The 17,599-nt window shown below is 43.2% G+C and overlaps 1 protein-coding gene across 2 annotated transcripts in view; it reads right to left on the reverse strand.

Annotated features, from left to right (window-relative positions):
• Positions 1–10,043, reverse strand: part of Pisd (phosphatidylserine decarboxylase) — a 44,572-nt gene extending 34,529 nt beyond the window's left edge. For both annotated transcript variants that reach the window (XM_027387248.2, XM_027387247.2), the window contains exon 1: positions 9,901–10,043. In XM_027387248.2, the coding sequence (XP_027243049.1) occupies positions 9,901–9,965 (65 nt within the window). In that variant the 5' untranslated portion in view covers positions 9,966–10,043. The remainder of the gene's footprint in view (positions 1–9,900) is intronic.
• Positions 10,044–17,599: the final 7,556 nt, after the last annotated feature.

A 17,599-nucleotide genomic window follows, 5' to 3' on the forward strand; every position in this document is an offset into this window, starting at 1 on the left:
AAATGAAGACACTAGGATCCATACAGGAAAACAGAATACAAACATGGAGTTTGCAGGATCTTGAGTAATGGTATCTGGGATTTCTAGTCACTACTTTTTATTAACTTTTCTAAGTTTGGAACTACTACACAACAAAAGGTTTTTTCATCATTAATGATGACATCATAACAATCAAGGAAAAAAGGTCTCAAAACCTTACTTTTCTGCAGGTGTTTCTGCACATGAAAGAAGAGCTGCACACAGATCTGTATATACTGAGCCCTGCTCCTTGAACCTACCTGCCTGTTAGGGGCTGAAAATTCAATGCTTTAAATATTTATACTGAGGAAAGAGGAGGAGTGGCCAACACCATACAACACTGAGCTAGTTTTACTGGCTGTACTGGTTTAGAATGCTTTTTTCTTTCTTTCTTTCCCTCCTTCCCTTCCATTTTCCCGTGGGTTTTTTAGTTATTCGAGACAGGTTTTCTCTGTGTAGCCATGGCTGTTCTGGAACTTATTCTGTAGACCTCTGTCTGTAACCTTGAACTCACAAAGATCTGCCTGTCTCTGCTTCCCAAGTGCTAGGATTAAAGGCGTGTGTCACCACTGCCAGGCTTTGAATTGTTTTGAGAATGTAGCTCAGGCTGATCTTGAATGTTCACTTTTCCTGTCTGCCCACTAGTGTTGGGATTATGTCTGTGCACATGGTGGCTCTGATGTACAATGTTTTAACTGTCTTTTGTGGCTACTTTGCCAGAAAAGCTGTAGTGACAGAGTAGGCAGATGTAAAGGACCATTCTTTCTGAGTAGCATGATCTAAGAAACAATACTACCCTAGGAGAAATCAAATATGTCCCAGTGGTGATAAGTGATTACACTGACAAGCAGAGCCCTGACTTCTAGTTAGCAACTAGATTCCCTCATCAAAGATCAATCTTCCAGTTCTCTGAATTTCAATTTAGATAACACCCTAGTTTCTGAAATGTCTGTCTGTTTTTAGCCTCCTTGGGCACCAGGTACTTACATGATGCACATATAAAGTTTTTTTGTTTTGTTTTGGTTTGATTTGGTTTTTGGTTTTTGGAGACAGTGTTTCTCTGTATTGCTTTGGAATCTGTCCTGGAACTCGATCTGTAGACCAGGCTGGCCTGGAACTCACAGAGATCCTCCTGCCTCTGCCTCCCTAGTGCTGGGATTAAAGGCATGAGCCACCAACGCCTGGTGCACATATAAACTTTTTTTTTTTTTTTTTGAAGCAGGGTCTCAAGATGTTGCCCTAACTAGCCTAGAACTCACTTAGACTAGGCTAGTCTTGAACTTACAGAGATCCTCTGACCTCTGCCTCCTGGGTTATGCAATTAAAAGCATGCACCATCATACCCAGCTTCAGTTTCCAAAACATTGATCTGAAATCTATATAAAGAAACTACACCTTTGTCAGTAAATGCTTCTTATTTGGAGCACTTTATAATATTAAAGTGGTAACTTGCATGATTATAAACATCTAAATTGACTTTTTGTGAAAAACAGAAATGCATTTATGACTTTTGTACCTATTTGCCTTATGGATATTTAGTCATTAAGTTCTATAAACATTTTACAAATATTATCAGGTTTCAGTTTTTTGTTTTTTGTTTTTTTTCTCAAAAAAACTTGACTTGAAAACACTCTCCACGTGGTGCTGATGTGGCTGGTGTAATGGATCTGGCTCCTCTTCTATGTGAGAGGTAGGGACTCTCAGCCTGGGAAAACTGAGCACCACCTCATCTTAGACAGTTGCTCTCACTGGCGTGGCCTGGCAGCATGCTCCTTCTAACTTTCTGGGACTTTGTCAGTCTTCTTTGCAGATTTTCTTTTGCTTTCCAACTTTGAAATGTGGCCATGTCCAGGTACAGACCTTTTCTCCCTACCCACTCTCTCTCCTTGGAACTGCTCCCAGGCACATGGTTTTAAAGAGCCACTCACTATTTCTTAGTGTTCAATTGCCCCTCCAGAGACCCCGAGGTCTAGATTTGAAACCATCTCCCCACAACCCCTACTCTGACTCATCTAAAACTGAATTTGTTCTAAACAGATTTCCTAACCTGGAGTAGTAAGAGTTTTCTACCTGTGTTACAGCAGACCAGATGTTTACAAATCTACTTTCACTTCTAGACACCTGCTAGCCTACATTTCCAAGCCTCCTTTGTAGCAACACGTGAGGAATAGCAGGTACAAGTGATCCACCTGCTCCCACCTCAGAGGTATCTTAAACTATCACCACATACAACTGGGCTGGTTGCACCTCCAGGTTTTCTGAACATTTATGTCCCAGTAATGAGAATTACTCAAAGGGCTTTACAAGAAAAATCAGAAAATACTCCAGGTTTACCCATCACAAAGGGTACTCTTGTTCACCACAAACACCCAAGGGCACCCTGCATGTATGTGCAGAAGAGAAGGATATTGGTGCCCTGCTCCATTTGTCACTCTGCCTTACTCCTTTGAGACAGGATCTCTCACTAAATCCAAAGTGAGGCTGGCAACCAGCAAGCCCGAGTACCCCTGTCTCTGCCCTCAGCACTGGGCAGAGTCATGTCCAACTTTTTGAGTGCTAGGAATCTAAACCCAGATCCTCATGCCTGAGCAATGTGGTGGTTTCAGTGACAATGGCCCCCATAAGCTAATGTATTTGCACACTTAGTCCCCAGTTTTTGGTGAACCATAAGTAAAGAGTAGGAGGTGTGGCCTTGTTGGAGGAAGTGTGTCACTGAGGATGTGTTTTGAGATTTCAAAAGCCCAGGACAGGTCCAGTGTCTCTTTCTCTGTCTATGGATTAGGATATAAAGCTCTCATCTACTGCTACAGCACCATGCCTGTCTGTTTCCTGTCATGATGATAACTGAGTAACTGAAACTCTAAGTAAGCCCTCAGTTAAATGATTCCCTTTATAAATGTTGCATTTGTCATGGTGTCTCTTCATAGCAATAGAACAGTGACTAAGACAGGCAGTTAGAACTTGTCTTACTGAGTCATTGCCTTATCCCACATAATTCCTTAAAAAAAAAAAGACAAAAAAGACAGGCTATCATATGTAGCCCTGGCTGTTCTACGACTCATGTAGAACAGGTTGTCTTCAGACTCACAGAATCAGCCTACCTCTGCTTTCCCACCTCCCAAGTGCTAGGATTAAAGGAGTGAGCCACCAGGCCCAGCTTTTTATTTATTTTTTAATGTTATATATATGGATATTTTGCCTGCATGTTTGTCTGTGCCTGATACTCTCAGAGCCAAGAATTGGATTATTAGATTCCCTCAAACTAGTTACAGAGGGTTGTGAGCTGTTGTGTGGGTGCTGGGAATTGGAGAGTAGACAGTGTTCTTCACCAACAAACAATCTCTCAAACACCTAGGGCAGTTTCTTACTTAGTGATTGATGTGGGGAGGGCCTAGTTCTTTGTGGGTGGGACAAACCCCTGAGCTGGTGGTCCTGGGTTCTATAAGAAAGCAGACTGTGGGTCAGGCATTGGTGGCTCATGCCTTTAATCCCAGCACTAGGGAGGCAGAGGCAGGAGGATCTCTGTGAGTTCCAGGCCAGCCTGGTCTACAGATCAAGTTCCAAGACAGTCTTCAAAGCTACACAAAGAAACCCTGTCTTGAAAAAAGAAAGGAAAGAAAGAAAGAAAGAGAGAGAGAGAGAGAAAGGAGGCAGACCATGCAAGCCATGAGAAGCTAGTCAGTAAGTAGCACCTATTCATGGCTTCTGTATCAACTCCTGACTCCAGATTCCTGCCCTGTGTGAGTTCCTGCCCTCCCTGCTTATGATGAAGAACTATCAGATGGAAGCATAAGCCAAATAAACCCTTTCCTCCCCAAGTTGCTTTGGTCATGGTGTTAGAAACTCTAACTAAGACACTATGGTACCAGCATAGTGGGTTATTGATGTGACAGACCTGACTATCTTTTGGGGAGATTATGGAAGGACTTTGGAACTTTGAGCTTAAAAAAAAAAAAAAAAAAAAAAAAACAGAGTGTTGAGAGCTCAGTGTTCTGTAGGAGCTTGGGAGATAGAATGCTAGGTAGTACAAACAACAGAGGCCTGGCTTGTGGGTTTCAGAGGGAAATTTAAAGACTATCAGGGCCACTTGCTATTTTGAATTAAGATTATGTTATTCAAATAAGGTGGGGCTGAAGAGAGCTGCCATCTTAGTCAGCCATGATTAACATGAGACCAGCACCACTGAAGTGAAACCTTTTCGTTATTGGGCCAGCTGATGCTGGTTATCTAGAACTAAGAAATTAGCGGTGGTTCAGAAGAGACCAGCACCATTGAGGTAAAGTGTTCTGGAAATGGTTTCCTCAGGATCAGCACAATGAAGCTGTGTTCTGGAAGCATCTGAGGTCGTAACTCCTGTGGGCAGCTGAACTTGGTAGTGTAAGAGTCACCCAGGTGGTACTGGTTTTGAAGGCATAAAGGGTCATGGAAAGCAACTGAAGCTTAGCACTGTGTGGCAGGCCTAGGGTCCCTGGAGAGCCCAAGAGAGGCTACTGGTGAGTTGTCAGAGCCATAGGATGACCATTAAGAACAGCAGCAGTGATGTAAAGCCACTGGAGACTAAAAACCAAGCGTTGGTGGCTCATGCCTTTAATCCCAGCACTCGGGAGGCAGAGGCAGGAGGATCTCTGTGAGTTCGAAGCCAGCCTGGTCTACAGAACAAGTTCCAGGACAGGGTCCAAAACAATACAGAGAAACCCTGTCTTGAACCACTGCCCAAATTGGGGGAGTGGGGAGCTAGAGAGATGGCTCAGCAGTTAAGAGCAGTGACTGTTCTTCCAGAGGTCCTGAGTTCAATTCCCAGTAACCACATGGTGGTTCACAACCATCTGTAATGAGATCTGGTGCCCTCTTCTGGCCTGTAGGCAAACATGCAGACACAACACTGTATACATAATAAATAAAATCAATCTTTAAAAAACAAAACAAAAACAAGCTGTGTGTGCTGCTGAGGGCAGATCTGTAGAAGTGACCCAGACCCCTTGGAGGAGCCCAGAAGATGGTGAGTGAATCCCAAACATTGGACATTGAGTTATTTACACTGTTGGAATTTGGTTTTGCTTTATTCAGATTGTGACTGTGCCCTGGTTCTTCCCTCTTGAAGTAAGAAAGTATTTAACTTATTTTTGATTTTACAGGAGTCCACAATTGAAACCGAACTTTTAGTCAGGTGGTAGTGGCACATGCCTTTAGTGCCAACACTTGGGAGGTAGAGATAGGCAGATCTCTGTGAGTTCAAGGCCAGCCTGGTCTACAAAGCTAGTTCTAGGTCAGCCAAGGCTACACAGAGAAACCCTCTCTCTCTCTCTCTCTCTCTCAAAAAAAAAAAGCCAAAACAACAAAAAGGATTAGACTGCAGCCAAGCTGTAGGGCATTTTCTTAATTAGTGATGGACTGGGGAGAGTCCAGTCCAAAGCTGGCTACGGTGGAAGTGTTTCACTAAGACAGGGTGTGATCCACATGGTGGGTAAAACAGACAGCAAATGCCTAAGACAGAGATGGTGCATACAGAGTAGCAAGAAGACTGAGTAAGGAGGAGAGGGAAACAGGCCTGAGATGGGAGCACGACAGAGGTACTGGTCTTGTTTATGCTTTGAAAAGACCATTGTGTCTGTGGCAAACAGAAAATAGAGAACCAAGAGTCAAACAATAAAGATTGGTATTGAAGGCATTCCATGTGGTAGTTCAAAATCAACTGTCTCACTGCAGTGCCAAGGAATTCAATGACCTTTTCTGGATTCCATGGGTACCAGTCATGTGGTGCACAGACATACACGAGGGCAAAAACACCATAAACATTAAATAAATGTTTTAGAAAAAAAAAAAAAAAAGATTAAGGCCCAGAGAGAAGAAGAACAGATGAACTCAATCAGAAAGAATCAAGGGTATGAATCAAGCAGGCTATTAAAGCCATGTGTGGTGACACACACTTAACGTAATCCCAGCACTTGGAAGGCTGAGGTTGGAGGACCAGCTTGGGGAATAGAATGAGATCCTTTCACAAAACTAAAATCAAAATGAGATTAAGCATTTGGCTTTGGCCCAAAACCTGTGCAATCAATTCCCTCACTTATAAAATCAGAGCCCACCTCATTAGCACTAAGGCAACTATGTAAAACCCTTAGTCCAAGGCCTGCCACTTACTTACATATATGGTTACTAATACAAAAGGTAAATAACATTAAAAACATCTTTTAAGATTTACCTAAATGAGTGTTTTGCCTGCATATATGTATGTACCACCTGCATGGATTGTTCCTGAATAGCTTAAAAGTGGGCAACGGAATCCTTGGAACTGGAATTACAGATGGTGAGCTGCCCTGATGTGTGTCTAGGAATTGAAACTGGGTCTTCTGCAAGAGCAGCCAGTGTCTTTTTGTTTGTTTGTTTTGTTTGTTTTTGGAGGGCAGGTTTCCAGACAGGGCTTCTCTGTGTAGCCCTGACCAATATGGAACTTGCTCTGTAGACCAGGCTTGTCTTGAACTCAAAGATCCATTTGCCTCTGCCTCTCCAGTGCTGGGATTAAAGGTATACACCCCCACCACCTGGCACAGCCAGTGTTCTTAACCATTGAGGTAACTCTGTAGCCCAAGACATCTTTTAAAAAATTCAATTATTACAATTAGTGATATTCAAGTTATTACTGACTATATCAACTTTCAGTTACCAATGTCCACCCTGGCTTGTCTGTTTCTAGTTGTAAATGTTTTTATATTATTTTTTGCCTGTATGTATTCGTACCACATGTGTACAGTGCCCACAAAGGAGAGAAGGGGGGGCATCAGATCCCTTGGAACTGGAGTTAGCAGGTAGGTGCTGGGAACCCAATCCAAATCCTCTCTAATAAGTGCTCTTAAGGGCTGAGCCATCTCTCCAGCCCCATTAACAAAAAAAGCAAAGCAAAACAAACAAACAAAACTTTTAAAAAGTTTCTTTCTTGGCTGGTGGGTAATGTTGCTTGCCTTTAGTGTGAGTTTGAGGCCAGCCAGGTCTACAGAGTCAGTTCCAGGACAGCCAGGACTATTTCACAGAGAAAGCCTATCTCAAAAAAGAAAAAACAAAAAACCAAAAAGGTTTTTCTTTAGTTTTATTTCCACAAAAATTTAAAGACAGCCTAGTGAGCAACACACTTTGCTTAGAGACAGGTGTTTGAAGATCTTTAATTTTTACAGAAAACTGCCAAGATCCTCTGTGTATGTGCACATGTCTGTGCTCCATATATATTCGGTGCCCATGGAGGCCAGAAGAGAGTTTCTGATGCCCTGCAATTGGAGTTACAGATGGTTGTGAGTGACCATGTGTGTGCTATGAATGTAACCCTGGTCCTCTGAAAGAGCAGCAAGTGTCCTTAGCCACTGAGCAACCTCTCCATCCCCATAACAAGTTTTTAATATCGCCACCATGGGTGCTAACACTTTAACTATAGTCCTCACTTCTCTCTCCTACTTTAAAAAGCTAGGAGAATTGTAAAGCTGAACTGGCAGGTTTCTCAAAAGCTTTATCCCACATTCTACCTGGTATTAGAATGTTTAGTAAAATATTCCCCTTGTCCATTAAACTGTCTAGATTTGCCTGAACTTACAACTTGGAATGCTTGTAAAAACTACAGCTGTCAGAGCCCCAACCTATACCTCCTTCTGAATCTGAAACTAGCAGAAGATTGGTGAGTAACTGCTAATCTCTATCTTTACTAAATATTCCAGTCAAACCAACTTTTTGGCAGATGGGGTTATTAATGTTTGAGACACATCCTCAAAATACCCAGGCTAGCCCATAACTCCCAATATAGCTAAGGATAGCCTTGAATTTCAGAACTTCCTGCCTCCACTTCACAAGTATTTGGATTATGAGTGTTAGCCACCAAACTAGTACCAGCCTCATGTGTGTGAGAGACAGAGAACAAATTCACACCATGAACATAAGTGGAACTCAGAGGGCAACTTTTGGGAATTGGTTCTTGATTGCACCTTGTTGAGGCACAGTCTGTTGCATTAGTCCCTGAGCTCCTAGAGTTCTCCTGTATCCACCTCCCATCTCAATATAGGTGAGCTGGGATTACAGATGAGTACTACTTAATTCAGCTTTCCATGAGACTTCTAAGGACGAGTTACCTCCCTACCCACTCTCATCAAATATGTTTAGGAAACATGTATGACACTAAATTATAATCCAAGATGTTGCTCTCCTGTTATCAAACATCACGCACTTACTGAAAAACTTTGGGGCTGGAGAGATGGCCCAGCAGTTAGGAGCACTGGCTGTTCTTCCAGAGGACCTGGGTTTGATTACTAGCACTCTCATGGTAGCTCACCATCCTGGGTAACTCCAGTCGCTTCTGTGGTCACCATGTAGGCACATGGTACACAGACATACTTGTAGGCAAAATACCTCAACACATAAAAATTAATTTTTAAAAAAAGGAAGACTTGCTTCCAACATGGAGCTTTCATCTCCTTCTTACAACTAGATAGCACTTTACTTAAAACTTAGAAAAATGTTATCTTTTGTGTACATAGTTTCTATCTTAATATATAACAAATTTGATAACTGTTACTCATCACTTTCCACTCTTGCACCAAATTTCAGTCTTGCCTATCTAACACTGGCACTAAAGTATGGCTTTTTTTTTTTCCTTCCATTTTTTAATGGTGAGTGAGGTGCATACTTTTCACCATCATTTAAAATTTAGCAAAGGCTGAAGAGATGGCTCAGTGATTAATAGCACTAGCTGCTTTTCCAGAGGACCTGGGATCAATGCCCAACACCCAGTGACAGCTCACAATGACCTATAATTACAGTTCCAGTGGATTAAATGTCCTCTTCACCTGGCACAAACATGGGTACAAAGGCACACATGCTGGCAAACATCCATACACATACATTAACAAAACAAAACCAAACAAACAAACAAAAAAGACTGAGCAATGTGGGGCTGTAGAGATAGCTCAGCAGTTTAGAAGGCCAGAGTTTGGTTCCTAGCATCCATGTCAGGTGGCTCACAACCTATACAGCCATGTAGTTCTAGGACATTCTTGAGCTTGAGGGCCCTATGGACACCTGCAATCACACGTATGCAAATCTGGGCTGACTACAAAGTGACTGACTCAGCCAAGAAAAGAACTATCTTTCTTCTTTCCTCCCTAGGCAAAGAACTCACTCTCCCCCACGTCCCCTCCAACCCCCAAAAAAGAATAAACTGCCTGCTCATGCTTGTAATTCCGGCATTTGGAAAGCATTTGGGAGGCTGAGACAGGAGGATTGCTGTGATTCTGGGTTACATAACGAAACTCTGTCTCAAACAGACAAAAAAAAAAACAAAAAAAAAAACAAAAAAAAAAAACCAAAAAACAAATGGCATTTACAAGATCCCTCAGGTCTTTTCCACCTGTAGCGGCCTAGCGACTTAAGGAACAAAGACGTTTGGGGCCAACAGGGTAAGGACCACAATTCCACAACAGACTTTTCAGATAACCAAATCTAATTCTTTTGCCTCAACGCTTTAGAACCCCAAGTGAAAGTCTTTTGGCAGTGCTGTGCTCTTTCGGATCATACCATCCTGCCAGGAATGCAAACACCTGAGAACCGGTGTTCAGCTTTGCTTCCACTCTAGCAACCAGCAGACAGCATAGCATCAGTTTTGTTATCCAAGTGCACTTCCACCTAGCTGGAAAGGACCAGGAGAGCCTTTAGGCCAGACCCGAATTCATTTCACAGTCCACGCGGTGGCTGCAGCGCCAGCTCTTGAGCCGAGGTAAAGGTGGCTCCGTGTCATTTCTGTCAGACCTATTCGCGGCGAGCCCGCGACGATAAATGGTTCCTCCTCTCCCCAGAGCCTGGCTTGGTACGGGCTGGCCCCCGCCCCAGCAGCCTCCCGCCAGGCCGTACCTGCTCCGCCAGGGCATGACTCCAGGCAGCGAGCGAACATACGGACGACACACAGACGCCGCCATCTCGCCTCCTCCTAGGTGGACACGCCCCTTTCCGCTCTCGGGCGCACGCCCATGTCGTCACCGGACCAATCAGGAACGGGAAGGGCTGGGCCCGGAAGTCTGTGTACTGCGCCTGGTGGCTGGCGCATGTGTTTGGCATGCGCAGGAGGCTGGTGGGGTTTGCAGCTCCCGTACCTCAAAAACCTGAGTCTCCCTGTGTTCTGTGTGTGCATGGCACCTGTATGCGAGCGCCCGCGCAGGCCAGAAAGGCGTTGAATCCTCTGGAGCCAGGCGTCGTTCCATTCTCACCTCACTGCTGTGCTTGCTGCTTGGGGCGCTAGAGGGCAAAGGACTGTCCTAGAAATACAGAAAGCTGTTAATCTAGAATCCTGGTGAGAAGGTGCTTGCTCCTGTTTTTTTCAGTTGTGAGGGGGAAACGATTTTTCAGTGTTACCTGACACTTTTCTAAGCGCTTGCTTGGAGACCCGCAGCCAGCCCTTGGGTTATTACTCTCATTTTAAAGAGGTCAGCGACGTTGAGCAATTGTTAAGGGCACATTAATAGGAAAAGGGCTCACAAGTTGTATGATAGGAAACCCAGTATTTCTACATCAGTGACGTCGAAAACCATTTTTTTTCTTGACATCTTTTTTTTTGCCTTTTTAAAGCCCTAGAAAAATGGCTGAACTAGGGTGCGAACACTGAAGGAAGGAAGCCCCAATTTTCCTTCTGCTAAGCAGTCTTCACCAGGTATTTGACATAGGAGAAGGATTTGCTAATTAGTGTTTGAGATTATTTCTGTGTAGTCATTTAAATTCAGTTACAGCAAAACCACCCACTAAAAAGAACCTGCAAGTCACAAGTTTGGTATTAGAAGAGTGACATCTCCCTTTGTTGTGGTTTTCAAAAGTATTAAAAAGGAAACACAGCATACTATTGGTATAGAATTGAGTGTTGTAATTCAAAGGTATGAGGTAAATTGTTTCAAAATAATGCTGGAATCCCAGCACTTCTGATTCCAGGCCAGCCTAGGCTACATAGATCATGTTTTGTTTAAAAAGTCTTATGTAACACAGTAATCCCATACAATGACAATACACAACTTGAAGTTGTTTTCTATTATTTTGGAAACATGGAATAAATACACTGTATACATCTTTTTTTATTAAATGAGCAAAACTAAAAACACTATTATAATCAAAGAAAAAACAAAGGCTGGAGAGATGGCTAAATGGTTAAGAGCACTAGTTGCTCTTCCAGAGGACCCAGATTCATTCCCAGCACCCACATGGTGAGTCACAACTGTCTATAATTTCAGTGCCAGAAAATCCCATCCCATCTTTGGCCTCTGAGGGCACCAGGCATGCAAGTTGTGACATATGTGCAGGTAAAACACCCATACATATAAAAATTAAATTTAAAAATTATATATATATATATATATATGAAGAATATATTTGACTGATACTTTATACTAAAATGGGATCAAAGACCTGCATTTTCAGTGCTGGTGAGATGGCTTCGTGGGTTAAGGTACTTGTTATCAGGTGTGTCCACCTGAGTCTGATCTCCGTGAACCCACATAGTGAAAGCACTAACACTGGAAAGTTGTCCCATCTGAACATATGTGCTCGTGTGTGTGCCCACACACACACACACACACACACACACACACACACACCGAAAGACTCAAGCCTAGCCTGATACCCACCAGCATGTATTTGAAAATCACTCTGGCCACACACAGATCTGGGACAAAGAACACATGAAATGGTCAGTCATGCTGACCAGTCTCTGGAAGTTATTATTATTAGTTTCTATTATCTTCAACAACTGTTTCCAAAGATTGTTATGAGTTACCCAGCTCCAGAAAGCCATAACCATCTCAGTTTTAAAAGTAAATATAGGTCATTATGTTCCTAGAAAAATCACCAACTGTTCCATGGCCTTGCAGGTATAAAATTCAAAAGAACATTCCAAACCCCTCGTGAGCAAAACTGTAAGTTCAGTTCCCAACCAATCAGTAAATGACTCTTGAATGTTATAGCCAATCAATATGTTGTCATACTCATACCTATTGACCAAGGAAGATGGAGGCAGGCAGATCTCTGTGAGTTGGAGGCCAGTCTGGTCTCCAGAGAGAGTGCCAGGATAGGCTCCAAAGCTACACAGAGAAACCCTGTCTCGTAAAACCAAAAAAAAAAACAACAAAAAAAAACCCTACATATAAGACTTTTAGACTCACAAAGGTATGATAGATGATGGAATATTTTCTTTAAATCTTGCTAAATGTTAATGAACTAAATATCATAACTATATCTCACTTGATAACTTTTGTTATATATTTTACATGTTAATGGTAAAACCCTTTTATTTAGACAGAAAAGAGGAGATGATGGGGGAGGTCCTTCTGTGTCTGTTTGTCTTATTGGTTGATAAATAAAGTACTGTTGGCCAATAGGGAAGTAAGGTAGGTGTGACTAGGAGTTGAGAGGGATTCTGGGAAATGTAGTAAAGAGAAGTTTTGTGATCCAGGCAGGAAGTGACATAGCAGGCAGACTCAGAATATAATCATGGACAAGCAGGAAATCACTCTCTTCCTCCTCCTCTTCTCTGTCGTCGCCATGTGATCCTGAGAAGAATGGATGCACACCGCTAGCGCCTTCTATAAGATAAGTCTTTATAAAATACATAGATTAAGAAATCCTAGTCATTGGCCAGCAGCATTGTACCTAATATTAATCTCTGTGTGTTGTTTTGGGTGCCCACACAGTGGTGGGGCTGGGGTGGCATAGTGGATAGATTTATCATTACAATCCTATCTCAAAAAACCAAACCAAACCATAAAACAAAACAAAAACAACAACAACAAAAAGAAAGACCAGGTCTTAACATTCCTTTCAAGGGTATAGCATCAGTGACCATGACCTGACTTCTTCCTCTTTGTTCCACCTTTTAATTGCTGACTACCTTCCCCTGGGCCAAAGACTGAGACCAAGCTTTTCTGGCCTTGGGGAACAATGAAGATACAAATGGTGATCTAGAGGCCAAATATTAAGCATAGTATTTGGATTGTAGGTTATTTATGGAGCTATAGAGGAAGAGAGAGAAAAAGGAAGAGCGCAGATAGGGCACTGAAGGGCAACAGATGTATGGAATAAGACATCATGGGGCCTGACAGCCTAGTAGGAGTTTGGTCATGAGTGCAATTTGAGTTCTTCTGAACTTGATTGGAATCAAATGAACAATGCCAATCCTTATTTTTTTTCTTGATGCAAACAGCAGGAGGCTTTATTGAAGTTGTTTAACGAGCTAGCCCCATGTTAGCTCAGGCCTTTTATCCACCCACCATAGCAGACGGCTAGGGAAAGACTCCCAGAAACCATGGTACAAAGATCTTATAGGGCAGCGTAAGGGGAGTGTCTAGGGGGTACGCACAGGCTCAGGATTGGTGTGCCGCCAGGCTTGGAGGACTTGCCCTGTGTTGATTGGTCAACTGGTTGTTATGGCCCATAGGCCCTCCCAGGGTGGTTGATATGCTCTGCGCATCATTGCTGTGCACTTGTCTGAAAAGCACACCCAGAGCTGTAAAGCAAAGCACCACCAGCTAACTTCTGATTGGTTCCTTGCCACGAGGCATGCACCTGACCTCCTAGTGACCAAGACAAGGTCAGGCAAACACATGTTAGGCTGTTATGGCTGCCAAAATGGGGAGCTGGTCCCTTCATTCTCCCATTTTCTTTTTGGAGATTCATGGAATTGCTGTCTCTCTGGCATCCCCTTCAGGGAGTGAGAGATATTGGCATCCCCTATGTAAGGGAGTTTATTTTGACTTAGCGTTTCAACCAGGGAAAATGGGCGATGTATTCTTTCCCATTTTACTTCCTGCTGACTTTGGGACGAAGTTAGGGATCCAAGAAGGCTGAAATGCTAGTCAAAAGCAAAAAGGGAATTCAGGCAATGGGGAAGCAGCTGGTTGGCAGACTCTGTTGAAAAGACAGGTGGTGTCCACATCAGCTGGACTAGTCCAGGGTTCACAGTTCTTTAGGGGCAGGCTGTAGTCAGCAACTGATACTCAGATGTGTCTGCCAGAAGCAGAAACCTGTTTAAGACATATTTAAACTGGGAACAGAAGTTAAAACTTATTTACTGAAACCCACAGTGCAGAAAAAGCAGATATTTAGATATCTGTTTAAACAGTGGGAACATATTTATAATTTTGAGTCCTAGCAAAAACTACAGATTTGGGCTAGAAGCTTGTACATTTTTCTTCTGTCCAGAGAGCCAGGTATGGATTGGACAGAGGTGCCTTTGGCCTGATGAAAAGCCCTTTAAGTTTATACTTAGATGACACCAAAAGAAACTTATAAACCTTGAGCTTGTGACTGAATAGTAGGTAGTCACTACTTTATCAGCTACCAAGCTGACTATAGTCTTGTGGATCTGACTGCGTGATGCGGCCAAGCTGACAACCATTAATATTTCAGAGATCTGAGAACAGTAAATTTTATACAGTTTCCGAATCTATTAAAAAGTGACAGGAGACAGTCCATATACAATTAGCCATACCCAAGTCTCTCCATTAGTGTTGAAGGCAGAAGTATCAAAGAACAGCAATCTTCTTCAGGCCTATAAGGTGAGGTTTTTTTTCTCTCTGTAGAAGAGGAACATGGAAAAGACTGACCTTGTTTTGTCTAGGCAAAAGGGGTGCAATCAATTTTCCAGTGTCCAGCAGCTTTGTCTACAGTCTGGGCCAGGTCCTCGCAGGCAGCAGGCATCACATTTGAGCATCTTGCTCACTGGTCAGCGTCATCATCATCCACATCTAGGAACCGGGGTCCCTCATAATTTTCTTTGGAGACTCTGGGTCACTGTTAGGATCTGTCTGTCTGTCTGATATTATAAACTTTTAAAAAACGATTTTATTTATTTATTTATTATGTATACAACATTCTGCTTCCATGTATATCTGCACACCAGAAGAGGGCACCAGACCTCATAACAGATGGTTGTGAGCCACCATGTGGTTGCTAGGAATTGAACTTAGGACCTCTGGAAGAGCAGTCAGTGCTCTTAACCTCTGAGCCATCCTCCAGCCCCCGATATTATAAACTTTTAAAATAACATTTTAAATGCCATATTCTGCAGGTCTCTGAAGCATTAGAGGTCTATCTGTCTGTTTTAGTTACTTGCCTTAAGCACATGGGTTGCTAGGTAAAGCCTTATTTCTGTAATTAATTAATTTTCAGTCTGTAACTGATTTTAACTTAGTAAAATATTTGAAATCTAGCACAGTTGAATTTAAATTGCATAGAGTTACTTTATATTCTTTAAACAGTAGCTACATGTACACATTTTAGTTGCTTAAGCTTCACTTCTGAAAACATAAACTGTATTAATTTGTATTTTTAACATCTTATAATAGATTAGCAGCTTTTATAAAACAAGAATTTTACATTGTCAGGCTTTGTTTAAAAATGATTCTGAATTGAAACATTAACATTTTAAAAGCACAAACATCAATGTCTTTCTGTAATATATAGAAGCATTAACAATTTAAATATTAATTTAAAAACATGCTCAGGACAGCAAGAGAAGACCCCTGACCCACGCATGCCACGCTCATGGGCGGCAAGGACAGAGAGAGAGACGCCTCTGGAATCTAGAGCAGTAGCTGTTCTGAAAGACCTCCAGAGTCAAGACAAAAGACAAAGACAGGCTTAACAAACACAGCACAGACTAGACTAGGATCCTATTCAGAATTTCAGATGGCTAGCCACATGGGGAACAACTTGGTCCACAACCAAGTCTCCCCTTACAGATTGGGCGACCCCCCTGGGTCCCCTTACAGATGGAGCAGGCAACTTGGTCCTACCAAGTCCCCCTCCTACAGAGTGGACAACCTTGGGCCCCCTGACCCCCTTACAGACTGCTGAAGCTGTTGCCCAAACCTCTGCCCAAGGCCTACTTACAGATTTCGATAGGGAACCCAACATAGGACCTTTACATTTACACATGAAAACACAAAACTGCTCAGGATCTGCCAAGCTGGCACCGAAAAGCAGGCAGGCTGACTGTGGATTGCAACAGATTAGATAAAAAACCTGCTTAACTGGCCAGTCACACAGCCTGTTTCAACTCTCCAGGCTTCACAGAAACCATACAGAAACAAAGACAGAAAAAAGAAAGGTACCTTTTGTAGCACCACGTGACTCAACGAAAGGCGGTGTCGTGGTGGATCCTGAATTGAAAACTAACGAAAAAACACACAGAGAAAGAATACACAGAAAAGAACAGATGCCAACCCAACCAGTCTGCACCGCTTATAAGGCAATGGCACCAGGCTGAGGGGTGACAGAACCAGGCTGCTACAATCACCGCTATCTGAGTTGGGTCCAAGCGTCCTTGGGCCTCCATTCCTCTCCTTGGGGCGTCCCCCAAGGCAGGAGTCTGTGATCCTCAAGGCATGTCTACCTATCGCAGTCCGGGTAGTCTCACGACCGCCAGGACAACTGCAAACTGAAAACCGAAAGCGCTTTTACGGAATAGACAGAGCCGGCAGACAGTAGTCGAGACAGATGAGAGAATAGGGTACCCGCTTACCTCCAAGATCGAATCCACTCAAGTGAGGGGTGGTCGAAAATCCAGGATGAGCCCCCAAATGAAAGACCCCTGGGATCTCGGCCCAGGACCACAGTGACCCCAATCACCAGGCAGGTGAAAGCTTGATGCAAACAGCAGGAGGCTTCATTGCAGTTGTTTAACTCACTAACCCCATGTTAGCTTGGGCCGTTCATCCACCTACCATGGCGGATGGCTGGGGCAAGACCGCCAATCCTTATTATATTGTTTTTTGTTTGGTTTTGGTTTTCTGTATTGCTGGGAACTGGACCTAGGGCCCAGTGCACTCCAGTCAAAACACTGTACCACTGAGCTACATTCTCATTCCTCAATCCTTATTAAGGATGGTGGGAATGTGGGTGCTTCTTATTTGCTCTCTGCATTTCTGGAACTTCTGGTTTGTTTTTTTGGGGGGAGGGGGGTTGAGACAGGTTTCTCTGTGGCTTTGGAGGCTGTCCTGGAACTAGCTGGTCTCTAACTCACAGAGATTCGCCTGCCTCTGCCTCCTGAGTCCTGGAATTAAAGGCGTGCGCCGCCACCACCCGGCTTCTGGTTTTTGTTTCAAGGAAGAACTTCATGGAGCCCCCATGCAAGTCTTGAATCACGATGTAGCTGAATATAACCTTGGACTCCTGATTTTCCTGCCTCATCTCTCCAATGCTAGGGTCAAAGGTATGTACCACCACACCTGTTTAATGTGCTGCTGGGGCTCTAATCTAGGATTTCTTGATTGCTAGGCAAGCACTCTACCAACTGAACTACATGCCCATCCCAATATACCTTGTTTTAAGGAAATATGAAAGTAGGGCCTGTAAGAGGGTACTTGCTGTCAAATTGGAACTCAAGGTCAATCATCAGAATCCACTTGGTGGAAGGAGAAAATCAACTCCACAAAGTTGTCCTTTGACCTACACACACACACACACACACACACACACACACACACAAATTCCTTGTCTACATGAAATCCTGTTTCAAAGTGTCTGGAGAGGAGAGATGACACAGTGATTCAAAGCAGTGGTCGGAGCTCCTTTC

Source organism: Cricetulus griseus (assembly GCF_003668045.3).
Source record: "Cricetulus griseus strain 17A/GY chromosome 1 unlocalized genomic scaffold, alternate assembly CriGri-PICRH-1.0 chr1_1, whole genome shotgun sequence".
In the NCBI taxonomy this organism is placed as follows: Eukaryota; Metazoa; Chordata; class Mammalia; order Rodentia; family Cricetidae; genus Cricetulus; species Cricetulus griseus.